Source organism: Cannabis sativa, chromosome 1, assembly GCF_029168945.1.
Source record: "Cannabis sativa cultivar Pink pepper isolate KNU-18-1 chromosome 1, ASM2916894v1, whole genome shotgun sequence".
NCBI lineage: Eukaryota > Viridiplantae > Streptophyta > Magnoliopsida > Rosales > Cannabaceae > Cannabis > Cannabis sativa.
Genome location: NC_083601.1, coordinates 32,025,923 through 32,053,849, shown reverse-complemented (window position 1 = coordinate 32,053,849; position 27,927 = coordinate 32,025,923). Strand labels below are relative to the sequence as shown.

At 33.0% G+C, this 27,927-nt stretch overlaps 3 protein-coding genes across 4 annotated transcripts; 1 reads left to right on the top strand and 2 right to left on the bottom strand.

Moving 5' to 3' along the window:
- Positions 1 to 7,123: 7,123 nt before the first annotated feature.
- On the bottom strand, positions 7,124 to 10,405 carry LOC115707414 (stemmadenine O-acetyltransferase). Its single transcript, XM_030635371.2, has 2 exons — positions 9,750 to 10,405; positions 7,124 to 8,363 (listed from the first exon to the last, which is right to left on the bottom strand). The coding sequence occupies exons 1-2, from the start codon at positions 10,320 to 10,322 to the stop codon at positions 7,425 to 7,427; spliced, it is 1,512 nt and encodes a 503-aa protein (XP_030491231.2). The 5' UTR covers positions 10,323 to 10,405; the 3' UTR covers positions 7,124 to 7,424.
- A 6,669-nt stretch (positions 10,406 to 17,074) lies between these two features.
- LOC115705993 (ACT domain-containing protein ACR10) lies at positions 17,075 to 21,392 on the top strand. Of its 2 annotated transcripts, XM_030633485.2 has the most exons (6): positions 17,075 to 17,565; positions 17,859 to 18,080; positions 18,405 to 18,510; positions 19,864 to 20,200; positions 20,523 to 20,807; positions 20,919 to 21,392. In XM_030633485.2, exons 1-6 carry the CDS (start codon positions 17,415 to 17,417, stop codon positions 21,063 to 21,065), a joined length of 1,248 nt encoding a protein of 415 aa, XP_030489345.2. In that variant the 5' UTR covers positions 17,075 to 17,414; the 3' UTR covers positions 21,066 to 21,392. The 2 variants fall into 2 exon arrangements, with proteins under 2 accessions (XP_030489345.2, XP_060964183.1); XM_061108200.1 differs by having other exon boundaries at positions 17,087 to 17,565; positions 20,523 to 21,392.
- Positions 21,393 to 23,735: 2,343 nt separating this feature from the next.
- On the bottom strand, positions 23,736 to 25,509 carry LOC115705992 (arabinosyltransferase RRA2). Its single transcript, XM_030633484.2, has one exon. The coding sequence runs from the start codon at positions 25,290 to 25,292 to the stop codon at positions 23,982 to 23,984; it is 1,311 nt and encodes a 436-aa protein (XP_030489344.1). The 5' UTR covers positions 25,293 to 25,509; the 3' UTR covers positions 23,736 to 23,981.
- Positions 25,510 to 27,927: the final 2,418 nt, after the last annotated feature.

Sequence of the window (27,927 nt, the reverse complement as noted above, 5' to 3'; positions counted from 1 at the left end):
TCTATTTTACCAGCGCAATACCAACTTTTGCCACACCAAAATGTGCTGGTAAAAGTGACATTTATTGTAGTGAACACTCATTTCTCTCATATAAATGAGTATTAATATAATTGTAACAACTATATTTTATAAGATTTGAATCCTATCATCAATTTTATGTAACATCTCTTTTATTACACAAAAATATGATCAACAAAAAGAAGTTACAAAAATAATTAATCTTGTAACTCCTCTCCATATTACAAAGTGTAGGTTACAATATTAGGTTAAATAAATCATATGTTACACAATTCATTTACCAATTCATTTACCAAACACTTAATATATATTATTCACATCATAATATATATTACCACATTTTAATCTACACTTATTATATTATAAAATAATATAACAATAGCAATGTGAAAGGTTATTAATTAAAGAAAGTGTGGATTTGAACCGTCAACAAAACTATATAATTTTAAAAGAATTAGTGGGGGCTATTGAACAAATACCTTATCGTTCAGATTTGTTGTCGGAGGAATTTTGACAGCACCAATTTTATGCGAGTATTCAAGGGCTGCTTGGATACCAAAAAATAGATATGTGAGTACTCACTTAGAATAGCGAGTACTCAAAGAATATAGTGTATAATATATGCGAGTACTGTAAATAGTATAAAATGGACACAGAAAAATATAGTGGTTCAGCAGGAGCTTCGGGCTCGGCCTGCCTAATCCACTGTTGAAAAGAGTACTCTGGCTCTGTTTCTTTATTCAGATCAGCCCCCTTTGAATGGAGGGGGAAGCCACTACTTATAGGTAGTATGCATCGGTTACAAATAATGGCCATAATGAGACCGTTACAAAATGATAATAATAATAATAATAATAGGCTTATTAATCAAATTAATTACAACAGTTATGAAATATGTGTAACGTTTGTCATGAATGCTCCTTGAATGCTTGACTGTTGACTTCCGTTGATTGGTGTATGTGTTTGCGCCTTTTCCTATTGATACTGCGACTTCATCAAATATGCAAGGCGTGCCTTTCTTAATATAGCGAGGTCTCCTTAAGTTAATATTGCGAGATCATTTCTTTCGGTACTGCGAGTACTATAATATTGCGAGCCACCTTCAATACAGCGAGTTCTCTATAGACAAGTCCTTCTCGCGGGGAGGGTAAATTTATGCCGATAACACATGCCCCTAGTTCTTCAGTATAGCTTGCTCTGTGCTGGAGAACTTAAAATAGTCTGAGCCCGTGTTTGTCGATGATCATGATGCCTTGTTTATTGGGTGTCACATTTTTCGATTGATTATTTAAAGTCACAGATTTCTTATAAGATCATGCCACAATAAAAATATGAACCTCGCGACGTTCTTTTGGATGTGTGAACCGCTCGTAGTTCATATTGATGCATGGACCTCGCAAGGTTTTCATTGGTGCATGAACCTGTCAGGGTTCTTAAGAACCTTGCGAGGTTCTAATTGATGCGCGAACTTCTCAGAGTTAGCATTGATGTAGGAACCTTGCGTGGTTGAAATAAATGCACAAACCTCTCGGGTTTTTTTTTATTGTATGAACCTCTTGGGGTTTGATATAAAGCATGAACCTCTCAGGGTTCTTAATTCATGGAATGCCTGCGACTAAACAGGTCGCGTATCGGGCATTCATGTATGAACCTCTCGGGATTCTTAACTCATGGAATACCTGCGACTAAACAGGTCGCATATCGGGCATTCATGTATGAACCTCTCGGGGTTCTTAATTCATGGAATGCCTGCGACTAAACAGGTCGCGTATCAGGCATTCATGTATGAACCTCTCCGGGTTCTTAACTCATGGAATGCCTGCGACTAAACGGGTCGCGTATCGGGCATTCATGTATGAACCTTTAAGGGTTCTTATTTCATGGAATGCCTACGACCAAACGGGTCGCGTATCGGGCATTCATGTATGAACCTCTCGGGGTTCTTATTTCATGGAATGCCTACGACCAAACGGGTCACGTATCGGACATTCGTGTACGAACCTCTCGGGGTTCTTATTTCATGGAATGCCCGCGACCAAACGGGCCGTGTATTGGGCATTCATGTACGAACCTCTTGGGGTTCTTATTTCATGGAATGCCTGCGACTAAACGGGTCGCGTATCAGGCATTCATGTACGAACCTCTCGGGGTTCTTAACTTATGGAATGCCTGCGACTAAACGGGTCGCGTATCGGGCATTCATGTATGACAACATAGAACTCGCAGGTTCTGGTCGAGTTGACGTGCACATTGGTCATCCGGACCAAATGCTGGTAAAGATGCAGTCTTTACATAGGCTCGAGGGAGAAATACCGGGTCATCGCATATACTCGATATTTATCGCGTCTGTGCTAACTTCTCTCTACGTCCCACTTTTATTCTTTTTACTAAGTGATGCATAGTGTGTGACTAGACCCTGTCTCGGTCACACCTTGTCACAAGTTTCGATCATGAAAGGAAATACTATGGGAATTGCTCCCTTATCAATTTATTCTTTTTACTATGCGATGCATAGTGTGTGACTAGACCCTGTCTCGGTCACACCTTCTCGCAAGTTTCGATTATGCAAGGAAATACTGCGGGAATTGCTCTCTTATCATGCCCCTAGTTCTTGCGATGACATGTTGCTGTCTAATCGTTAAACTTTTCTTGAGGGACATTTGATCTGTCACATTGCAGGTGATCTTTAGTTTTACCTTATCGAGGTTTTTATAATGACTATCGATCATCATTTATATTTTCAAGATGCCCTGTCAGTAGAACTCTTTGGGGTCTGTACTGTCTGTTAGGACGGAGAGGCAAACTTTTTTTTTTTTTTTATGAATTGCCCAAATGAGGCATAGATTTGGCCATATATGCGATGTGCTAGTGTTAAAAGTACCGAGCACGATCAGGGGTTTGCAATAAACTTGTTATTTTATCATGCAAAAATGAGTCTTTGGACTCGCCTATTTGTGATTATTAAAATAATCATTGCAATAAACTTTCTAAATAATTATGCATAAATAAGCACACATAGCTCGTCAATACATGATTAAATGTATAAAGAGTATATTTGGCTACTAAATAGCCATGTAAGAATGTGTGCAAACAATGCTCGCCAGTTTGCGATTACTTAAGCATAATCGTGGACAAAAATGGACACTATTTTTTACTTGCCAATTATTTGTGAGCATATGCAAAAATGAGCATTATAGTTAGCTCTAAGTATCATGCAAAAATGAGCACACATTGGGCTCGCCAATTTACGAATATGAAAAAATGGGTATTGCAATACACTCATAAATAATTATGCAAGAAATAAGTGTCATGTTTTACTCCATTTTGCAAATAAAATGAGCACATAGCTTTATCATGCATTCAAATGCATTTCTATTCCCCTTAGAAGTTAACGGATAATAATTTATCAAATATAGAATGATTATTTGACCAAAGTGTTGGACTTGATTAAAACAAAGGAAAAAGTGCACCTGGTAATCTGTAGGCGTTGGGCTATCCGCACATATAGCGTCCAAGCGTTGATTGATTCCTTCTTGTTCTTTTAATGTATCATGCCTCTTTACTTTTATATATCCGATATATAAGAGGGTGGTATTTACCAAGTGGGCCATCGGGCCCTAAAATGAGACAAAAAAGTTTTTGCCTTTGGTAATTAATTCATGGCCCGAACCTTTTTAGTAGGATTCGATTCTTTCATTTTTGTGAGATGTTAGCCAGGAAACCTTTTGAGTTTGTGTTGTCCGATTGAATCGGAGTGGTGCCTAAGCGAGGCATTGGACATATTTGCGATGTGCTAAAAATAATTGAGCACTATCGCGAGCTTGCCATATACTTGCTATTTTAGTATACAAAAAATAAGTGTTTGAGCTTGCCTCTTTGAGAGTACATAAGCATAATTGTGAACTTGTCAAATAATTTTGCAAAAAATGAGCACACGCAGGGCTCGCCAATTTGCAAATAGAAATACAATAGCGAGTTTCTTAAATAATAATGCAAAAAATGAGCACTATATTAGGCTCGCCCATTTGCGATTATGTATGAGTGCAATAGCAATTTATTAAGCAACTATGCGAGAATGAGCACACATTGGGCTCGCCATTATTTGCTAATATTATATTGTTATTTCAACAATTAAGTTCATATGTAAAAATATATGCAAGCATATTTCTAACTTAATCTGATGAATAAAGACAAAATGAACCTTGAAGCATTTGGGAGTTGAATTCCAAACAACATTTCGTACTTGCTTTTGGTCACGCCGAACATCTGGACTATTCAAATTGGGCCTCCAATTTGAATAGTCAAAAGTTGGCTCGTTCTCCATTAATTATGCTTGAATAACTGTGACAGTCAGTAGTCCCGTGATCCGTAAGGGGAAATACCGGGTAAGCTGTGCAATCCCACACCGCCTGGGGAAGGTCAAGTGGGATGATTCTGAGACTGTGTAGGTATGGGACTACACAGTTGAAGAGGGCTTAAATGGATTGATTGGTACTACCTATGTCAACAAGGTGCATCTTGTTTTTCGGTAGCCCATCTCGAAAGAACTCCAAAGTTAAGCGTGCTTGGCCTGGAGCAATTTCAAGGATGGGTGACCTTCTGGGAAGTTTTCCCAGGATGCGTGTGAGTGAGGACAAAGCACGCTGAAAACACTCGTGTTGGTCTGTAGGGTCAGTCATCAGTCCATGAAGCAGCCAGAGTGACGTACTCGTGTATAAGAGCCATTCATTCCGTGGGTGTAAGGACCCAATGGAGGCTTGAAACGGGGACGTTACAAATGGTATCAGAGCCTTGACCCAGCCGGAAGTGTGGTCGACGAGGACGTCGGACCCCGTAAGGGGGGGTGATTGTGACAGTCAGTAGTCCCGTGATCCGTAAGGGGAAATACCGGGTAAGCTGTGCAATCCCACACCGCCTGGGGAAGGTCAAGTGGGATGATTCTGAGACTGTGTAGGTATGGGACTACACAGTTGAAGAGGGCTTAAATGGATTGATTGGTACTACCTATGTCAACAAGGTGCATCTTGTTTTTCGGTAGCCCATCTCGAAAGAACTCCAAAGTTAAGCGTGCTTGGCCTGGAGCAATTTCAAGGATGGGTGACCTTCTGGGAAGTTTTCCCAGGATGCGTGTGAGTGAGGACAAAGCACGCTGAAAACACTCGTGTTGGTCTGTAGGGTCAGTCATCAGTCCATGAAGCAGCCAGAGTGACGTACTCGTGTATAAGAGCCATTCATTCCGTGGGTGTAAGGACCCAATGGAGGCTTGAAACGGGGACGTTACAATAACCAAATATATAATATAACTAATGGGCTTCTTTTTCTTTACCAATTAGAATGGAGTCCTGGCCTTTCACACGAAATGTGACAAGTAGAATGGGCTTTTGCTTTATGGCCCAATAGGGTTACTTAGCTTTTATCAATCAAATACATTCTGTATTAGTAGAGGCGCCGTTGCAATTAATCAATAAATTTTCTGGTACTTTCTCTTTAAACGACATGAAAGGAGGGAGAGACGTTTTAAGTTCTCCTCTGTTATACACATTGTTGCGCCCCCCTTTAATGCAAAATTTAATTTGTTTTCATACTGCGTTGGTACCTCCATTGCTGCTATTTCTGACTTGAGGTATAGAGATGTCGTTTGGAGTTCTCTGATCAGTTTTTTTTTTCTTTTCTGGCAATGAGTGTAAATAATCAGTTGGATAGAATCGGTTTGTCTTCCTTCTCATTTAACCTTGTTGCTGCTGTGATTTTCTCTGTTGTGACAACGATTCTATGGAAATTTCAAGTCCATCATCATTGTTGTTTTCTCACACGATTGGATTACGCAATTTCTCGTCTTTGCAATGACTTTTGAAGCGACTTATAATCGTTTCTCAGGGGCTCCTTCGGTAAGAACTAAGATCTAGTGATCGTGTGATCTGCTTGGAGATCATGTCCGCTTATGCACTGCCCCTTGTATTATCGTATCACGAATAATATATTTTGTTACTCCTGTTGTATGGTCTTTGAAGGGAATCGAGTCGAGATGTCCCAATACCAAGCGGCCCCAAAATCCGAGCATTCTCAAGACTTGGGCGGCTCTAGGATCTGGGCGTCCTCAAAATCTGGGCAGCTCCAAAGTCCATAATCTCAAGAGATGATTTCTATTGATCTTGGCTGATCAATTTTGTTGGGGGCTGATTTCTGTGTATACTCGTTCATCGCGTCATGATTTTCCTCCAAAAATCATAGAAATATTATAAAATATCGATTTCCCACAGACGGCGCCAAATGTTGTCGGAGGAATTTTGACAGCACCAATTTTATGCGAGTATTCAAAGGCTGCTTGGATATCAAAAAATAGATATGTGAGTACTCACTTAGAATAGCGAGTACTCAAAGAATATAGTGTATAATATATGCGAGTACTGTAAATAGTATAAAATGGACACAGAAAAATATAGTGGTTCAGCAGGAGCTTCGGGCTCGGCCTGCCTAATCCACTGTTGAAAAGAGTACTCTGGCTCTGTTTCTTTATTCAGATCAGCCCCCTTTGAATGGAGGGGGAAGCCACTACTTAGAGGTAGTATGCATCGGTTACAAATAATGGCCATAATGAGACCGTTACAAAATGATAATAATAATAATAATAATAGGCTTATTAATCAAATTAATTACAACAGTTATGAAATATGTGTAACGTTTGTCATGAATGCTCCTTGAATGCTTGACTATTGACTTCCGTTGATTGGTGTATGTGTTTGCGCCTTTTCCTATTGATAATGCGACTTCAACAAATATGCAAGGCGTGCCTTTCTTAATATAGCGAGGTCTTCTTTAGTTAATATTGCGAGATCCTTTCTTTCGGTACTGCGAGTACTATAATATTGCGAGCCACCTTCAATACAGCGAGTTTTCTATAGACAAGTCCTTCTCGTGGGGAGGGTAAATTTATGCCGATAACAAGATTATATGAAAGTATTGATAGCTGAAAATGTGGAGAGGTCATGACTCATGGCCCCCCAAACCAAAGTAATTTCGTGAGTCCATCACCCATTCCCCTGTGTCAATTTAACGTCGACATATTTATAGATAAAATAAGAATACTCCATAACTATAGTCTATGTTGAGCGTTACCCAAATAATCTCTATTTATTTATTTCGTATCATGGTACACACCTGTGAAAGGTTGACAGCTCAAACTGAAACTATAAAGGACGAAGATATAGAGATTACAAGAGTGGTCAATGTCCAAGTTTCATGATAAACAAAATAATTAAAGCCGCTCTGACAACATAGTAATAATTTCTTACCAAACAAATCACGCATAGTATTAGAAATATAGTATCCTTATTAATTTGATCCAACTAATAATTCAGTGGAAGAGGATCATGGTTGGTTTCCCTAGCTCTGAGTCTCTGACAAAGCTACAGGCTTGCTTTGATATTATTACCATTCCCTGCAAACGCCAAAAACTGTGAATCACTCTCAAGTATTGCCATTTGCCGATCTTCCAACGTCACAAAAGCTTCAACCTCCTTATCATTACTCCCTTGTGAGTCGATCAAAACAACCATATTTCTAAACTCCGGCCCGACTTTTCCATGGGCCCCGACCCAAACCGGGTTGCCCCACCCGAAATCCACCTCGTTGAAGGTGTTTTTCCAGTTAGTAAAGGCGAATATGTCTGGCTTTTCAGAATCCATATCCATCATCGACTCCAGCTGCGTCACGAAATCCGAAATGGGCTCGAACCCGGCTTCTCCAACCATGTTCTCCAAGTAATCGCCGTTAAATTCGGACACAATTTCATTAGTCAACGCCACCAGTTGACTCAGCTCAAGCTCAGCCTTTTGGGCCGGGTTCACTATTATGGAGGCCCACCAAAAGAGGTTCCCCGTGCAATTTTCCAGCGAGCGAGGATTTGTCATCCTGGGCCTCATGTTGACGGCATGGGCCGCTACGGATATTCTGGGCTTGCCTGATATGGCCCAAGAAGCCTCGGTGGCGTGTTTCCATATGAAGCAGCTGACGACGTCGTTTCGAGTAGGAGATGGGACTGTTTCGCTTTTACCTAAGGATTTCAACGTGGATATGGCTTTGTTGTTGAAGTAAAATCTCTTGGTGACGTAGTTGCTCTTCTTGAACCATAACTGGTCCATGAGAGCTACACAGTTGGGTGGTAATTCTGTCTGTGGCAGGAAAAACGACGCCGCTTTGGATAGTTGTGGGACAACTACTTTGTGAGGTGAGCCGGTGAAGAGAGCAGCCCATGACTTGAGGAAATAACTCAAAGTTTCTCCGTCGGATTGTTTGTGGCTTACGCTAACTCCCAGGGCTATTCCGCCGCAACTGAACACGTTAACCTGTTAATTACAGTATGGACATTAATTATATTCTCGTTGCAACAATAATAAACTGCATATATTTTACTCTATAATTAAAAGCTAAGTAGAAATTTTTAATAAAACGCCATACACCATATATATTGGATATAATTTGTAATATTATATATGAATAAATTAATGATATAGAAAATATACAATATGATTAATTGCTCCATACAAATAATTAAGTAATATCACTATAGTCACGACAAAATTTTTAATTAAAAGTAAAAAAAAAAATTGTGACTAATTATAAATTATCATTCTTATGTTGCGACTAAAAAGTCCGTAACTAAAAGTATTAGTTACAAAAATTACAATTTGTTGTGACTAAATGTATTTTTAGTCACAATACTTGTTGTAACTAAAACGAAAAATTAGTGACAACTTGTAACTAAAGATTATATTTTAGTCACAAGAAACATTTTGTTGCGACTAAAAAATACATTTAGTCACAGAAAAATAATTATGTTGTCACTAAAAATAGCATTTTTTTGAAGTGAATTAATAACCAATAGTATAGCAATATTAAAACTAAAAATAAAATATAGTAATTTGTCATTTTAAAAATTGAATGATATTTGTTTAATGTTTTTAAAAAATTATTTTTACATAAAAATATTCTACACCACACCACAATAGGAACCTATATCTCTGATCAGGGCGATCCTAAGGTTGGGTGGATCTTAGGAGTAAAAAAAATTATTGGGCCATTTATTTAAAAATATGTATAATTTTAAATGAAAAATATTTTTTTTGAGCCCTTGGGTTGGGTGGCCATAGACGTGGACATAGTCCGCCTTAGCCCAAGCCTATCCTTGTTTGGACCTCGAACCCCAAAACCTGGACCTGAACCCCAGACCGTAGACTCGGATCTCGAATCCCGAACTTAGACCCAGAACCCAGACTTGGCACCGGACTTGGACCTAAACCCGAACCCCACCCTAGACTTGAGCCGACCGCAAACCCTAAACCCTGAATCACGAACCTAGACTTGGACTTGATGCCAGTCCCAAACCTTAAACCCAAACTTGGCACCTAACTCGGACCCAGATCTCCGGACCCTGAACCCAACTTAGCTACAAACCTTATACCCTGGATCCAAACTCGAACGGATGCCGGCCCCAACCCAGACCCGACCCGAGTATATATGAGAAAATGTAAGCTCATCAACTATAAGTTCATCAAGATATATATCACTAACTATATAAGCTAACTAATAAATACAATACAAAACAACTAAAACGTTAATGTAAGCCAAAAATATAAGTCTATAAGCTATAGCATATATGTAGTATATGTACGTGTAATAATTTAAATAAAGTTGTTAATCTAAGTAGCTATAATATATTTCTTATATTGTACCTGAATTGCAAGCTGAGGAGCTGAGGTATCTTTTTCTTTGGTAAAGGGATGAATAGCAACAAAGTTGTTGAGTGACTCAGTTTCTCGAAGCTGAAGATAGTCAGACATACGACAGTTAACTTTGGCTTCCCAGTAAGGAACACCAGTGTCGTAGTCTTCGATGTACAGATTGTTCTTGGTTTTCCCGGAGAAGGGATAAAACAAAGTTAGGGTTTCTGACAAAGATTTCTTCAACTGGATTAGGGTTTTGTTAAGATCCAAGTTTGGATCATTCATAGAGTAAAAAATGACTACTTCAGGGTAAGTTGATGGAGTTAGCTGATCGAAGAGACACAGCTTTTTGGGTTCCAAGTGGCGAATCAATGAACTTGATGGTCTGATTGTTTCTCGAGAAAATATGGTCACCTCCATATTGTTGAGATAACCTTTTTTTCTTGTTAAACAGAGAATACCTTGAAGCCTTATGATAATAATATTCCTTGAGCTTGAGAGATTGTATATAGATAATAATGTAGGGTTTTTTTTATAGTTAGGATTCTCATAAATAAGAGAGCTGTCCCTACCAATTCTCATTAATAATCTAATTGTCAGTACTATAAATAAAATAAAAGGAAGACTAATTTTTAACGTTATTTTTTTTTTAATAAGGTCATAAATATTAGGATCAGTTTCTGAAAGCTAGTTAATATTGCAGGATAGTCATCCAATACTAATGGATTTTTCTTAGCCATAATAAATTCGGCATGATCTACCTATATATCAATTTTGTAACTAAGAAAACATCATCATATTAAAACTATTACACTTAAAAGTCTGTAAACTAAAATTAAAAATATCAATATTATTAAAATCACAATTGTTATTAGTACTAAATGTATTTTTAGCTGTATACAATAACAAATTTTCTCAGTATAACAAATTAATTGTGACTATAAAATAAGTTAGGGACAATTTGTGGTACAATAACTTAAATATTATATTATAATTACAAGTAAATTTTTATTGTAATTAAAAGTGCCAATGAGCAGCGTACAAAATCTATATTATGACTAAATGATATTTAATTGTTCTATTTTATTATATCTTGCACAGTATAATATACATGGTACAACAATTAATAATTTTTTTTGAGAGGAACAATTAATACAATTTAATATTAGGTCCATTAAAATAAATATGAGACGACTTCTAAACCTTCTAACCTTCTCGGTCTATTGTAAAGTACATTTACAGTCAAGAATTTTGTGGCCGACTAAAAGGCCTAACCATTTTCTTTTCTACAAATTCCTAGTATACTTTTTTGTTAAGTTGTCTCCATATTTATATTGTGTTAAAATTTGTATTAAATTTAGTACTATAGATTAGACATATATAACAATAAATAAACCTTTTTAATTTTATTATTGTAATAACTAATTAATTATAGACGTTAATATAATTTTTTCAATTCTAATATTGCTACTAATTATTTTTTAATCAAATAATTACTTTATATATTAATGATATTTTTTTTAGATATTACTATTGGGCATGACTAGTGATGCTCAACATTTTTTATAAGTGGTGTGTTTAGCGTATTTTCTAAAAGCTATTTTTTTAAATCATATAGAATTTGATACTTAATTATATTAATAGCGGTATGAGACTAAGCAAGGTATTAGACACCAATAAATATATTTTTTTTATATTAACTTGCATCATAAAATACTTTATATATATTTCTTTTAATATAACTACTTAGGTCCTAGATGCTAACTGAACCACCCCCCTCCCAATATTAAATCAACAAGTCAAACTTAACAAAAAGCTATAACAAACTAAAATACCAGATTACAGACCATTCCCTAACTTTATAACTATTCCCTAATTTTTTCATTCATTGCAGGGTTTGAAACATAATCAAAGAAAATGAATGAATGCATTTTATTAAAGCACTTCATATGGAGAAAGTAACAGGTTATTATACCAAACAAAAGGGACCAAAGGATTATAGATGTTCCCTTTCATATTAGCAAAATTAGCAACAAGTCATTTTCAGTGTATTAAATCCACAATATTACTTTATCATCATAGTGAGACTGAGACCAAAAGATTCATATAAAAGTAAATTTCCAAAATTGCTTTTAATATTGACTAGACAGTTACATTAATCATATATTCAACAATGAATATCAGGAATCAAATCAAAAATAGCACATAAGAAACTATATATATAAATAATATATAAATATATAACTATATACATTCTCTATTTTCCAAAGTTAGTGTACGTTGGAAAAAAATATCAAAATACACATTAGAAAAATAATAAAAGGAGAGTTTGTGTGTGTAACATTAACTCAAATAATCTCCTCATATAAAAAAATCCCTTACACAAGCACAAAAAAATAATTTGCTGCACGCATGAACAAAAGGGTACAAATAAAATAAATAAAAACTAGTCAAAACATAAATGTTCATAATAATTAAAAGGATAATTTGCAGCTACACTATTTATACATTTAGATTTGGTAGGATTATAATCTTGTAGACTGAAATTTTGAGAGTAAAATTCTCCAAATTTCACATTTGTTTTGATTTCCACTATTTCATTCACTTTGATTTATAAAGTTATAAAGGATGCTTGAGGAGATAGACACACTTTTAGCATTTTTTAATTAGTGCTTACCATTAGAATAAAAAAGAAAGACACAAAAAAATTGTCATACCATAATATTATTTATATCTTTTTCTTTCTTATTTTTTTATTATTATTTTATCATAAAGTAAGAAAATTTATTTGTTTATTATATATTAAATAATAATATAATATTATTTTAATAATTTTTAAAAATGCTTATTATTGTATTATTTTAGAACAAAAAGTGCCAAATGATAGTCAAACCAAAAAAAAAAAACAATCTCTTCTCCTAAAAAACAAATCTCATGAAACCACCTCCTAAAAGCCTTTAATAGTCAAACCAACAATCTCTTTGTATACGGTCGTTGGCGACAGGTTTGAATTTGCTATGGTTTGCTTTGTCAGAAGCTCGAGCAAAAAATTGGGCAAGAGTTTCGAAGAGAAATCGCTCAAATGATACATGGCTATTGACGATCTTAATCGCCGTAATCGACTCAATCGCACCTTTGGGCCAAATAGAATGGGTTGTCAACCATTATTATTTGTTTAAATTTGATTTTAGTTTTGTTTATTATTTGTTTTTGTTGATTTGGGTTTGAAAAATAGGAAATGATGGTGGTGTTAGTGGGTAGTGGTGGTTTCAGTGATGGTAAGTGGTTGTTTCGATGGTGGTGTGTGGTGGTTTCAGTGGATATGGTGGTGGTGAGGTGATAATGGTGGTTGTGTTGTGATGGTAGTGATATTGATAATGGATGGTTTTATAGAATTAACATGTTGGAATTTATTTTACCAAGATTTTAATTTATTAATAACAAATATATTTGTTTATATTCATTATAATTTAATATCCTAAAATATATAAAATTCATAAAACAATAATTAAACACATAAAATGAATAGAATCCTCACATTGGTTGCAGCAGAAATTAATGACTCTTTCCATTCAAGGAGTGTTCATTAACTGAATTTGGACCCAACCGATCCAATCCAATTATTTATTAGATTTTAGATTTTGTTATCTGATCCAATCCAATCGAATTGAGTCATGTGATCTGATCCGATCAAATTGATGTATTGAATTGGATCAGTTTCAACCATTGGATGCATTAACTGGTTTTCTATTGAATTCGATTAGATCCATTCAATATTCCATTTTTATTAGCTACCATTCAAGTTGATTTTATTAAAAAGAAAACTATATAAAAAACATAATTTAAAACCTAATAATCTAACATACATAATAAACATTAATTTAGTCCAACTTAATTCTCATGATTCTATAATAAAACTACCAAAAACTAAAACTTATTCAATACACATTAATAATTTTATTAGCGTTGAGAAAGACGAGAATTAATATTTTAGATCTACAATTTTTTTTCTTTAATCTCATGTATTAAATATGTACTAAATCAATTAATATAATTTTTTAAATAAAATAATATATTAAATATATAAAATTATAAATATAGTTTTAAAATATATAAATATAATTGGATGACCATTAGATGATAATTAGATCAGTTCAGTTCGATTAGCCATAATTGATCGGATGTTTCATCCAACAACCGATCTGTTCCGATTGAATTTTTAAAATTTACATCCGATTCAATCCAATATGATTAGATATCCGATTCTATTAGATCAGTCAATTATAATTGGATCGGATGACTTTTTGTACACTCTTACGTTCAATCACGCTAACCCTCGATTCCCGTTCTGTAGCAGGGTACTATTGTTAAATGATGAATCTAGATTGCTTCCTTAAGCCCGATACACGACAATTCTTCATGATCTTCTACAAAGATTTGAGTAGTACCACTTTCAATAGTATAGGCTAGTACTCAACTCACCTTTTGGAACAAAATTTGAAAAGAGAAATAATATATTTATTTCGAATTGCTTAAGGAAACGAGTGTAAAGAATTTTTTCTAGTCAGATTTCAGGTTAAGTCATTTGAATTAGATTAATTATATGACAAAACAATCATTTTATTCCTTATATAGGCACTTCATAGGAGATTACATGGGCTAGAAAAATAAAACAATGGACCAAAAATAAAATCCCAGCCCAAAACTATACTTTATGACTCATGAACTTTGATTTTTGCCATTTTTATTTCAATTAAGCTTAAATGAAATAAATTGTCTTTTTTTCTAATTTTACCATTTATCTCATCTAATTATTTAAATACCAACTTTAATTTAATAATTATTAAATAACAATACAATTTAAATATATTTATTAATTAGATACACAAAGTGTATTAATTAACAATTAAAAACCCTTATTTCTCTTTTCTTCTCAAATTTGCCAAAACTTAGTGAAAATTCTCAAAGAAGACATAGTTTATTTTTGAATTCTAATTCACTTATTAAATCAATTAATTGAGTCTACAAGATTCTATTATCTCAAAAAATGTGGAAACCATGGGCCTATGTAACCAAGGTCCATATATAAGTAGATCGCAAATTTACCAAGTAAATTTCTTAACTTATTTATTCCTCTTGACTCCACTATAGATTCAGAATTGCACATTTGATTACATAAAATGTCCTATATACTAAATATAGATACGATATGAATTATTCATTATTTCACTCTAAATAATTAATGATCCTATATATATATTTTACATCAAACAGAGATAAATTTACCATTTTACCATTCGATATATTTTATCCTTAAAACACTTAGCTGTTTATAAATGATATTTCAGTAAACTATTATAATTACCGAAATAAGAACTCTTTCATTTATTATCTCATTTAGTCAAGCTTTAAGGAAATCATTGTTTCACTTTTAAATTGTTATAGAAGATATACATTTTATATCTATGAGTAGCGCTCCCACTTAGTTGCACTACTGAGTTCCAAAGATATAAGTATAGCTAGTCCTACGGGTAAGCTGGTAACGAACAAGTAAAAGAACTCATATAGCACAATTAAGCTAAAGTTTAACCATCTCAAAATTGAGATTGTTACGCAAATTATAAATAGATACGCAAGTGTACGTAATCTATTGCAGTTTTACTCACACAGGTGAAGTCGATCCACAGGAAATTGATATCGAGTACCACTAAATTAGATTTGTATTTCTATTTGGTAAACTCAAGAATAATGTTTAACAAGAATTAAAATTAAAAGCAATAAAACAAAAACAGAAAAATAATGTAGTTAAATATGGATGAATGCTTAGGAATATGAATCCTGTTATTTCAGTTACCCAATTGTTAATATAAATTATTAATGTTCTTTCCTTCAACTGATGACAGATTATAAAAGTACCCCTAACTCTTCTCAGATCATTAAAGTCTTAAATTATATGTTATCTACTTGCATCTCTGAAATAAATTAACATATAACTTGCATTAAACACAGAATTGTCACATAAGCTATCTAAATACTCTCGTTTTACATCAAAATCTATATTTGTTCTATTAGAGCATTTCTAATATTCACTTTTTAGATTTCATATTAGAATCATAAATCATATTAAAGATGACCAGTCTAAAACATGTAATTAACACAAATAAGAACAAATCACACAATCAAGGAAAGTAAACTAATAATCACATTAACTAAATTGAGAAAACTTCAACTAACATTCATCATATCCCTAATTGGGAGTTTAGTTTAGTTCACGTTCATATCTATAATAAAACTAAAATAGAATTTAACATAAAATAAATAAAAAGAGAAGAAAGAAACTGATGTTGAAATGAATTTGGGCTGCCACTTTGCTCTCACTATCGTCCGTTATTGCTTCTAGGTTTTAATATTCTGAATCCCTGCTTCTTTACTCGAAGTCCCTATATATAGAGTCAGTCAAAACTTCAAAAATCGAGAAAAGACGAACTTGGCCTCAAGAAGTACGGACATTCTCGCCGCGGCCATAAAATGCCTCGCCGAGGCGAGATCACAAACCTAAATTTCGCAACTCTCTGCCAAGATCTCGCTGCGGCCACTGGGCCAGTCGAAACTCTTCTATTCTACCACATTTTAGCTACGACCACGAATAAATCTGCCGCGGCGAAGAATGCACTAAATGCTATTTTTTCAATATAACTTCACTCGCCTCGATCCTTTACCACACTTTTGAAGCTTCGGCCTTTTAAAACTATAGGAAGTTTGAAAATACACAAAATAAGTGTAATTCTATCCTAAAAATATTACAAACAACTAAAAACAACTTTAAGTAATACCCGAAATCTAAGCTAAAAATAGCCTAACAGAGATCAATTAGCATAAGATTAACTAAGTAACATTGACTTAGAGAAGATATAATAGTAAGTTTATGATATCCTTTCCACTGTGAATACCGATTCAATTTAATGCATAGTCGATACATGCGATACAAGTTTACATTGTATGCTAATACCTTAGAAAAGACATTTCACTTATCCAAGTGTGAGCAAACCATATTTCTAATTATGACGTTAATGTAAATTTAGTGTACTGATAAATCTGATAAATCTTTATTGTTGATAACTAAATTCTATAATACCTTATGCATAGGTGAATTTTATTATTTTAATTAATTTTCTAAATCATATAAACGAGAATCCATAAATATATGTTTGACCTTGAAGAATTTAGACAAGCAGAAGGCATTAATTTTGGATTTTGACTAAGTAAAAAACTCACCTAAATCTTACTAAATAATCAATTATTTAAACACGTTTAAGATCTTCATTTGGAGTTTTATTGATTATTTTCCGAGACCTAATTATGTCTCCCCCAACAAAATTGAAAGAGACGAGAAATTGAATTGTAAGAAAAGAAACAAAAAAAAGAAAACGAGTGAACAAAGCATTAGAGTTACAGCAGGCAGCGGCAGAATATTAAAAAGACCATTATGCCCCTCTGCTTCCTGTGAGCTCAACAATCGACTGACTGAACACAACTGCCTTGTTCACTAAGTATTGGAAATGGTTTTTCTCGCTTTCTCCATCAAATTTCCAAGCTTTTAATGGAGAATACATATATATGTGTGTGTAGAGAGAGACAGAGAGAGAGTAGGAAGTGAGTTTGGGGAAAAAGAAAATGGGAATTTTGCACGAGGACATGGTCCTCGTTAAACAAGAAAAAGAAGGCGATCCCACTGTGATTACTGTTAATTGCCCAGATAAAACTGGTTTGGGGTGTGATTTATGTAGAATTGTTTTGATCTTTGGGCTGAGTATTTGCAGAGCAGGTACGACTACTTGACTTTCTATATTTCTGAAAATCTTACTGTTGAATCTGGAACTTTTGATTATAGGATGGGGCTCGGTATTATACTCTTATTTCTTGTTGAATCATTTGAAAATGTTGATGGTTTCTAAGTTAATATCAAGAATAAGTGATCGTCAGGCTTTTTAATTTTCTTGTTCGATTTTGATAGGAGGGGAAATGAAATGGGTTTTGCTTGTATTTAATTTTTGTATCAATATGTGTGTATTTTTTAGTGATTTCTTATATTCTGTTTTTCAATTTAATGTGGAGAAGATTTTTCAACGGATGGGAAATGGTGCTACATGGTGTTCTGGGTGGTGGAAAAGCCCAACACAAACTGGAATTTGTTGAAGAACAGGTTTCTAGAAGTGTGTCCTTCTTACTTTTCCACGTCTGAAATGGATTATTACCGGCCTCAAAACCAGCAGCCAAGCCCACCAGATGTGTTTCTCTTGAAATTTTGGTGTACATATGATCGAGAAGGCCTATTACATGGTAATGTTTTATAATGAATATAGTCTCATATGTGTCAGAAGTTGTTGACTTTGAAGTTTAGCTCTTAAACTGGTTTTACAATGGTGATAGCTGATCATTTACGAGCTTTAATTTTGTTTCTTTTTAAAATTGCACAAAGTTGACGTGTTAGGAGGACATAAGTTAGCATAATATGTCTTTACTTGCCATGGAGGCAAAGAGGAATTAAACTGAAGGAAAATGATACATGAAATTTGCACCTTGAAGTGCATTTTTAATCTTTGTGTATGAAGCTGTTTCATTGATATTTGACCTTGAGTGTTGTTTACCATGTTTCCTTAATAGATGTCACTGAGGTTCTCTGCGAGCTAGAGCTAACAATTAAGAGAGTGAAGGTATCCACTGCCCCAAATGGCAAAGTGATGGACCTCTTTTTCGTTACAGACACAAGGTATTTTGCTTTTATATGCAACATTGTGCATCTCATCTACCTTTTCCACTTGGTAATGTTAAGAGAGGTGAAGGCACAACACATTTTATATATATATAGAAAATCAAAGCCATGTTTAGTGTGGATCAAATCATCTTTATGACACTATTTAAGTAAGAAAAAGAGAATTATTTTTAGTAGTGCTCTGCGTTTTAAGTTTTAACTGAATACACACCTGACCTTTTTTTTTCAAAAGAAAAAAAAATTCTATTAATAACATTCAGCTTTACATAATCTACCAAATAAATAATACATTTGATTTTGGTCATTTTTACCCTTACATTATTAGAATCAATAAAAAAAATTTTGATTATTATTTTTGTATTTTTATAAACTACAACTAAATTTCGTTATTTAAGAATATATTTTTTGAAAATTATTTGGTAGTTAGGGATTACCAGGGCAGGGCACCCCTTGTGTTTTTGATAACCAAATAGCTGTAATCCCAACTTCTCTATATAATATTATATATTGTAGTTATAGTAGGCATTGTATCAGTATTTTAAAATTTCTGAATTATTTAGTGTTAGAATTAGAGTGCAAATATTGTATTACAAGTACATGTTTATTATACACGTGTAAAAAATTGTTTTAACTATGATCTATACATTGTAAACTAATTGATTTTTTTAAAAAAGAAATGGTATGATAAGTGCTTTAATTATACACTAAATTAGTTAGGTTTATAATTATCTAAGAGTCGAAAACACAAGGAATGCACCGATAGTCCTCTAATTAATTATAATATACACTGCCACCAACAAGGATCTGCAAAGAAAGGTTCTTCATTATTAGTTTAGTAGTTTCAAAAATGAAAATATAATATGCCACCCGAAAAAAAGTCTGATTAAAAGCTGTAAAGTTAGTTTAGGTGTGTTTTATGAGACTATTGAAACTTCTGAAAATAAAAAGTTTTTTTTTTAGTAATTAGCTAAGCTGCATGGAACTAAAATAGTATTGTCTCTAAGAACAATCAATGCAATCTTATGAGTTGTATTCTCTTAATCCATCATTGTAGAGGCAGAATTTCTTTTGTAAAGCACACAACCTTTCTTTTTGTTAAACTTTGTGAGAGTCTTAAGAAGAGCAACTTAATCACTTTCCTTTCCATATTTTCAGAATTCTTATCATTCGTGTGTTTGTGTAGTAAGAAGCAACAAAAAGGTTATACTTTTGGTTAGTTTATGGGTAGGTTATGAACACTTCACTTAGCAAAAAGAGTAGTTAGAAGACTTAAAGAGTTCAGAATCCTTGTGATTATTATGTTTCTAGGTTATGACTAATATGCATATGTGTTGATATCATCTTAATCAGAGAACTTCTTCATACAAAAAATAGAAAAGATGAAACAGTTCATCATCTGAAAGCCGCACTAGGGGATGCCTTGATCAGTTGCGAAATTGATGTGGCTGGTCCAGAACTTACAGCTTGTTCACAAGGTTCTCCAAATCTTCCTTCTGAAATCAGTGAAGAAATGTTCAGTTTAGAGCTTCCAGGCAAAAACTTTTATGGATGTCCTGCCTCTAATTCGATTTCAGTAACAATGGACAATAAGTTCAGCCCTTCTCACACACTTGTTCAAATCCTCTGTCAGGATCATAAAGGTCTCATATATGATATGATGAGAACCCTAAAGGATTACAACATTCAGGTAGAAAACATTGTCTCGTTGGCCTCTTCTGCAGTCCTTCTAAGACTTTGCAAAAAACAATAAATGATTCGTAGTTAGAATAAAGTCAATAAGTACTTGTTTTTGTATAAATTCATTAAATGGTGCTTGCTGGTAACATCTAAATTTGTTTGTCTGCAATTGTTGGGTATTATGCCTATTTGTTGTGAGAAAAAATGAGTGGACTTATGTCCATGCTTTGTTGTCATGGAATTATGTAAAATCATCAAGCCTTAGCTGCTATTAGCTTCTAAAATTTTATAACAGTTCATTAATTTGTAACATAGTGTACGGTTGATTACAGATTTCATATAGCCGCTTCTTTGCAAATCCAAAAGGGAACTGTGAGATGGACTTGTTCATAATGCAAGCAGATGGCAAGAAGATTGTTGATCCCACTAAACAAGACTCATTACGCTCTCGCTTAAAAATGGAGCTTCTGCGTCCACTTAGAGTAGCTGTAGTGAGTCGTGGCCCTGATACCGAACTTGTGGTAGCTAATCCAGTGGAGTTGTCTGGCAGGGGCCGTCCTCTTGTATTTCATGATATTACTCTTGCTTTCAAACTTCTCAACATGCGAATTTTCTCAGTAATATTTCAAACCAATGATTACTTTTTCTGTTTTTCCCTAATAATTATAACACTATATTCCTCCCACCTATACTTTTCCTTGGCATTCAATTTTCTGTGCTATTCTCAGGTTGAGATTGCTAGACACATGATCCGTGGCCGAGAGTGGGAAGTGTACAGAATTCTCCTCGATGAAGGGTCTGGATTATCTCTGCCAAGGAACAAGATTGAAGCCAATGTAAGAAACATTTTGATGGGTTGGGACAATAGAAGATAAGTTTGTTTCTCTTCCACTAGAGTCTAGTGTACAGTTCAATCTCCTACTTCTTACCCTTGTTGAATCTTATATAGGACGACTTCTAGAAACTAACCAACGATTTAGGTAGTATCCATGAAACTGCATTTGTATAAGTGTAAAAGGTCTTTCTAGTAACTAATTATACAAAATTTGCTAATTATATTACTTTATAGTTTAGTTCTTCCTTATTCAAATCTTTCACCCAGAATTGCTCCCATCTTTTCTCTCTTTACATTTTGTGACATTGTGTGTGAATTTTGTTGTAATGATTGTATATTTATAAAAAAAATTGCTTACTATACCAAATTACTAGTTTTTCTACCAAGGTGGGATCAAATTGTCCTAGTTCTTAACATGGCATGGCAATACCCTAGTATAATTTATTGGACAAATACTGTTGTGTTGATTAATCCTTATTAAGGCCCGCAGGAATTGAAATAAAATTATTATAATGACTTGCTACACACTCAAAATCCTTTCCCAAATAGTTTTTTTTCACTATGAATAGACTCTTTGTTCAGGATTGCACTATGAATAGACTTAATAAAACTTGTGTGTGTAAAATTTGATATTTCTCTATTGCATGCGTGTTGGTTTTTGCTTTGATGCTATAAATGAAATTCAATTATTTCATTGTCAAATTTGTAGCTAAACAAACTCTCTTCCAAAATAAATAATGGAAAAAGGTTATGTTTCAAACTTTGCCTAAAAAGATTCACGTTCAAGTTCCACATCCACCCAACTACTAACTACTATAACAATAACATACTACGACACAATATGTCATTATGGTGGCTAAACGATGGTAATTCTTAATTATGCGCTAAACACTCTAATAGCCAATAATAGTGGTGTGGTGGTAAGTTTTTTTGTTTTTTCATCTTGTTTTAATATAATGAAATGAATACTATAAAGAAACAATCCATCTACTCTCTTATTATACAAAAATTCAATGCACACCTTTAAAAAAGTGGTATGATGTAGTTTCTATCTGTTTTTGGAAGAATATTTTATAATTTTTTCATGATTGTTTAGGTTGCAGTTATTTATGATATCTTGTAAAATTTTGATAAATTCAAAAAAAAAATTAAAATGTTGAAAATAGAGTTCAAACAATTTATTTCACACGCGTCTAAAATAAGTGAGTCTCGCGTGCAACATATTGTTTGAAGCCTATTTTCAAAATGTTAAATTTTTTCGAATCTTTCAAAATTTTGTAGAATGTCTCAATTAACTACAATATAAACGATTATATAAAAAAAAAATTAGAGTAAAAAATTCTCTCAAATACCGAAATAGAAATGGGGCATGGGTAAACCCCTTTTAGGGGTACATTTTAAAAGGTAAATAGCGGCATAAGTACCCAAAGTTTTATGTTTGTAAGCGGCATAAACCTAATGTTTATTTTTAGCGACATAAGTACCCAATGTTTGTAAAACTGTAATTTTTTTCCAGTTTCGTCAGTACAGACTCTGTTTTGAATTTATGAAAAGAACATTTGGAAGTCTGATACTGCATATTTCTATCTAGACCCAATGATCAAGAATTTAGACCTGTTTAAGATAATAACAGAGACTGTACTGATAAATTAGAGAAAAATTACAGTTTTACAAACATTGGGTACTTATGCCGCTAAAAATAAACATTGGATTTATGACGCTTACAAATATAAAACTTTAGGTACTTATGTCGCTATTTGCCACATTTTAAAAGTATCCCTTATTATATATCTATGGGAAATTCTACAATGCACCTCCTTAAAATAGATACATTGATGCACCCTTATCTATTTTAGCACCCGAAATAATTTTTTAGTCAAATTTTTTCTCATGGTCATGTACATTATAGTTATTTAAGACATCCTGTAAAATTTTAAAAAATTCGGAAAAGTTTAACACGCCGAAAACTACGTTCAAACAGTGTATTATACGCGTGACTATTTTATTTTATACGCGTGTGAAATAGACTGTTTGAACATTGTTTTCTATATTATAACGTACATGAATATGAAAAAAATTAGACTAAATTTTTTTCTCAAAATTTTGTAGGTTATCTTAATAACGTACATGAATATGAAAAAAATTAGACTAAATTTTTTTTCTAGATGCCGAAACAAATCAAGGGTGTATCAGTACATCTCTTTGAAGTGGTGCATTATAGAATCACCCTATATCTATTAGCTAATAATAGTTATTATAACTAAAAGGAAATCAGGTGGTAGAGGTCCTATCTCTTCCTTCGACTTAATAGTAATCCCAAAGACTACGGAATAATTAATTGAAGTTTGTACACTATTTCTAAGATGGTTGCTCATCGAGACCCTCTCACGCAAGGAATCAAGGATAATATGGCCTAACCAATTGGACGCACAAATATCTATTACTCTAGGAGGAGCGCCACTTTAAAGTACAAAATTAGTGCTACCATGGAGACACGAACTCACGTAAAGCCATCCAACCAATTACCTGTGTGGTTAAAAAACCTAGTTAAAGTGATTCATCTGGTATAAATTGCAGATACGTACGAAAATTAATATATCAACCTATAAATAAAAAAGGAGTGCAGAGTTGTAATATTCAAAAACCATATTCGCATTTGACAAGTCAAAATTCAAGTTTGGCCTATACTTCCTATTTCGTATTTCTCAACTTACACGAAATATATATTTTTTATTTATTTATTTTATAATAATCAAAAGAAAAAAACAAAAAACATGGCGGATGGCAGTGCCCCACTCAGATCTCAATGCAAGTCTTCTTTAAAAAACTAATAAAAGTAATTGGAAGGGCCCCATGAACAAACCTGCAATAAAATTGACCCAAGTTTTGTCGTAGCACGTGAATTTGTAAGCCTATCAAAGCATATAAAAGGTCAGAAACAAAACAAAGAAGATGATCAGTCAGAACCCTCTGGGAAAGGATCTAGTGCATCTTGTTCTCCATTAACATAGAACTGAACAACAGCTTTCATTCTTGGAAGTTTATCCGGATGGTAATTTACATGAACAATTACTGGTTTCAACTTCCTCAACTTAGAATCATTCCTAACCGTCTTGAACAGGACTTTACTGTTCATGAAAAGATAAAAATCCAAGGTTCTTTTAGCAGCATGAAGACCTTCATACCCAGGATACGAAGGATAAAACAACTCTTCATTAAAAACAGCTTGATCCCATGAATTGGGTTCTCGTGAAAGCCTTCCAGCCACACGATCCAAAAGCTCAATCGAAGCAAGTGTTGGACGTATGTAAAAGAACCCAGAATTGAAAACCCATATTCTCATTGTATGCGCATAACGAGCCCAACCCATTGATGGTTCATCAAATACATCGTCGTACCCATAAGCTGTCATGTTGTCGTGACCATCCGTCATAGATTCGATATCTGAATCGCGATGAAGAAAATCAAATGGATTCTGTAAGTAAACTATATCCACATCTGATAGAAGAACACTGTAACCCAATTGTAAAAACTCTCTCAAGATGCGAAATTTTGTTCCGGATACGGCGTGGTTTCCTCCTGTTTTTGCAATCGAATCAATAGCGTCTTCTGGATCTCTTTGGTAGAAAGGAACTTCGTTGGATTTGCAGAAATCTACAATCTCGTCATCAAGGGCTACAACCAAATAATTTGTGATGCCAACCTTTTTGATGCTATTAAACCAGATTTCCAACATGCTTTTAACATTTGAATTTGCAAGTGCAACTATAATCTCATTTTGAACTGCGAATTTCTTTAAAATATTAGCCAATCTTGGATTTACAGATTCATCAGGACTGACATTTGGATTGGTCCTCAAGGCTTTGACAGTACCCATTGGCCCAGCTTTATGAGGCTTATTGCCAAGCACCAAAACCTGCTTCTCAGCATGATCCTTTAATTGTTCAGCTAGTCGTATCTTCCCACTCAGATCTCTGACCTGTTTCTGCAACTCTGAGTTCGTATTCGAAAGTGATTGACTCTCTAATTTCAGGGCATCAATCTTGTCCGATGACTCGCATGATGGCAAACTTTTCTGAAGATCCGAGTGGCGATCGATTCGACGATTTTGAGTAATCGAATCGGAAACGAATAATCCATAAGGGTAGAGCACAGCGAACACGCAGCCGAGAAGTATTCCGATCACAATTGCTATAGCGATTCGTGATCCGCTTCCGGTGTGGCCCTTCTCCCTCATCAACGGTCCATCTCTACGGCCGCCGAGCATGCCTTCTTCGGAAAAAGAAAAGAGAGAGGAGAAGTAGCTGGAAACCCTAATTTGAAGTTGAGAAACTGAAATGGAGCTCAGCCGGTACTCTGTTAACCACTCTAATAGCCAAAAATAGTGCCTGTATTTCTTTTTTCCGAATAATATGTACTTATTTATTTATTTATTTTTGAACAACATGTACTTATTATATTATCTGAGTTTCTAAAAAAAAAAAAGAAATGCGTGCTAATGGTATTATTTTAAATAATTTTCGATAAAATGCAAGTATGTGCATAAATAAAATAATAAGGAAGAAAGGGATGGTTCAAACAGCATTTGTACTTACTTTAAGGCGAGGAGGGAAGAGTTTCATCGTCCAATCCGATTTAATTATTTTTTTCTCATCTAATCTAATTAAATTTAAAAAATCATTATCCTATCTAGTACAAAGACAAATACATTGTCTTGTATTTAAAAGAACAAGTAAAAAGAATCAGAAGAAGAATCGAAATATAAGATTCTATTACAATAATGATAATATTTTAATCTAATTCGTTATAATCACAAATATATATATATAAAAAAATATGTTATATAAATTTTTTATTTTTTTATATATTTTTAATTATTTTTTTCTATAGTATAAATTTATATGCATTTGATAAAAATAATTTTTAATATTTTTAAATTATATTTGTATCACTTGCAAAAGATAAAATTGTAGTTTATAAGAAACATAAATTGATATTGTTTGTTAATGATAAAAATATAAATATAAAATATTTTTTAAAATAAAATAAAAAATTAGAAATTTAAATATTATTTATTTTTAAATATTTTTTCATTTTAAAAAAATATTTTTATTTTTTTATAATATATAATAAATAATTAAATAAATTTTTAGTAAAAATAATTTATTATAGAGTCTTTTAATCAAAACAAAACAGCTTTTTCTAAAAGTTAGGTTGTATCAGCTTTAGCTTTTAGTTGTATCTTTTTCATAAATTCTTCAATAAGCTGTTTTTTAACTGCTTACCAAACACCTTTTTGTCACAGCTTTTTTGAAAAGCAGCTTTTAGCTTTTCCAAAAGTTGTGCCAAACGGGCCCCTATTCTAATTACTCGTCGGATTAGATGGATTTTTTAATTAAATATCTAATTCCACACTTAAATTTTAACATTAACATAAATATATGAAGAAAAATACTTAAAAATTAAATAAGATTAGATATTTCAATCCAATCCAATTGTAATTGGATATGTAATTTTTTACAATTAAATTAGATTAAATCGATTTAATTGGATTCACCCCTATCTAGACCCAATAAGTTAATTTGTCCACATCAAATTTTTATAAATTAATATTTTATATAAATTAATATAATTTTTTATGTAATTTAATATTAAGTCTCTTATATTTTATTTAGAGAAATTTTGGTATCCATATAAGAGCTAATTGGATATTGGTGTAGGAAAAAGTAGCTGTAGCTGTAAGAAAAAACAGTTTTAGGCTGGTAAAAAAAAAATAAACTGAGTATTTAGTAAATTATAAATTTCAAAATACTGTAAATTGTTAAAATTTATTATAATAATAATAATGATAATGTTATAATAATTTATTATAATCACAAATACAAATATGTAAAAAGTTATTTTATATAATATTTTATTTTTTATATATTTTTAATTTTTTTTAAATATAAATTTATATTATATGTATCTGATAAAAATTATTTATAGTATTTTTATATTATTTTTTATTAAATGTACTATAGAAGGAAAAAATTTGGTCATGTGGTTTGTTAATATTAAAATAAAGGTTAATTAAGATTTTATCCTCTGAACTTTGCTCGTTAAAAATACTCCTGAATTATTCAGATTGTTGGATTTAAAGACTTTTGTCTAATTTTAATAAAAAAAATCTAACATAGATAAAAGTTCATGGGACATGATTTAGTATGTGTCAATAAAAATTCGAGGGGCATGATTTAGTAAATATCAAAATCTAAGGAGCATAGTTTAATACATAAACAATCAATGAAATAATAAAATTGAATAAAATTAAATAAAAGTCCTTAAATCTAACAATCTTAATAATTCAAGGAGAATTTTTAACGCTCAAAAAAGTTCAAAGAACATGATTTAGTACATGTTAAAATTTAGAGAGTAAAAATACTAATTAACCTAAAATAAATTATAAATGCAATGCTCTTATCAGAAAGCACAACTATGTCTTGGTGGAGAGTGACTCAAAAACTGTTATCAAAGCGCTGAAAGGGTCTCATTATTTTTGGAATATTGATAATTATGTCTCTGTTTGTAATCAACTCTCTAAGTGTTTTTTATCTTGTAATTTTTCTTTTATTTCTAGATGTTGTAACTTTGCTGCCCATAATGTGGCTAAATGGGCGCTGCCCCAAAACATTTCAGGTTTCGTGGAGGTTTCCTCGATACCAAAGACTATCATTTGTAATGACCGTGAGGTCTAGTTTTCAGATTAATCTATCACTTTATTTTCAAAAAAAAAAAAAAAAAAAAAAAAAAAAAAAAAGACATAAGATAAATGCAATGCTCTTATATGTTGACATAAGATTTTGCAATATCAGACCTCGAACTTAGACTAGCCACCGCTCAGATCTGAGTGCAACTCTTCT

Bases quoted from the DNA above. Each gene is read 5' to 3' on its own strand.
- LOC115707414 (XM_030635371.2), bottom strand. From the start codon at position 10,322: ATGAGAATTGGTAGGGACAGCTCTCTTATTTATGAGAATCCTAACTAT. The intron at 8,364-9,749 runs GTACAATATAAG...TGTAATTAACAG, and splicing joins CTCCTCAGCTTGCAATTCAG to GTTAACGTGTTCAGTTGCGG.
- LOC115705993 (XM_061108200.1), top strand. From the start codon at position 17,415: ATGGGAATTTTGCACGAGGACATGGTCCTCGTTAAACAAGAAAAAGAA. The intron at 18,081-18,404 runs GTAATGTTTTAT...TTTCCTTAATAG, and splicing joins TCGAGAAGGCCTATTACATG to ATGTCACTGAGGTTCTCTGC. The intron at 20,201-20,522 runs GTAGAAAACATT...GGTTGATTACAG, and splicing joins TAAAGGATTACAACATTCAG to ATTTCATATAGCCGCTTCTT.
- LOC115705992 (XM_030633484.2), bottom strand. From the start codon at position 25,292: ATGCTCGGCGGCCGTAGAGATGGACCGTTGATGAGGGAGAAGGGCCAC.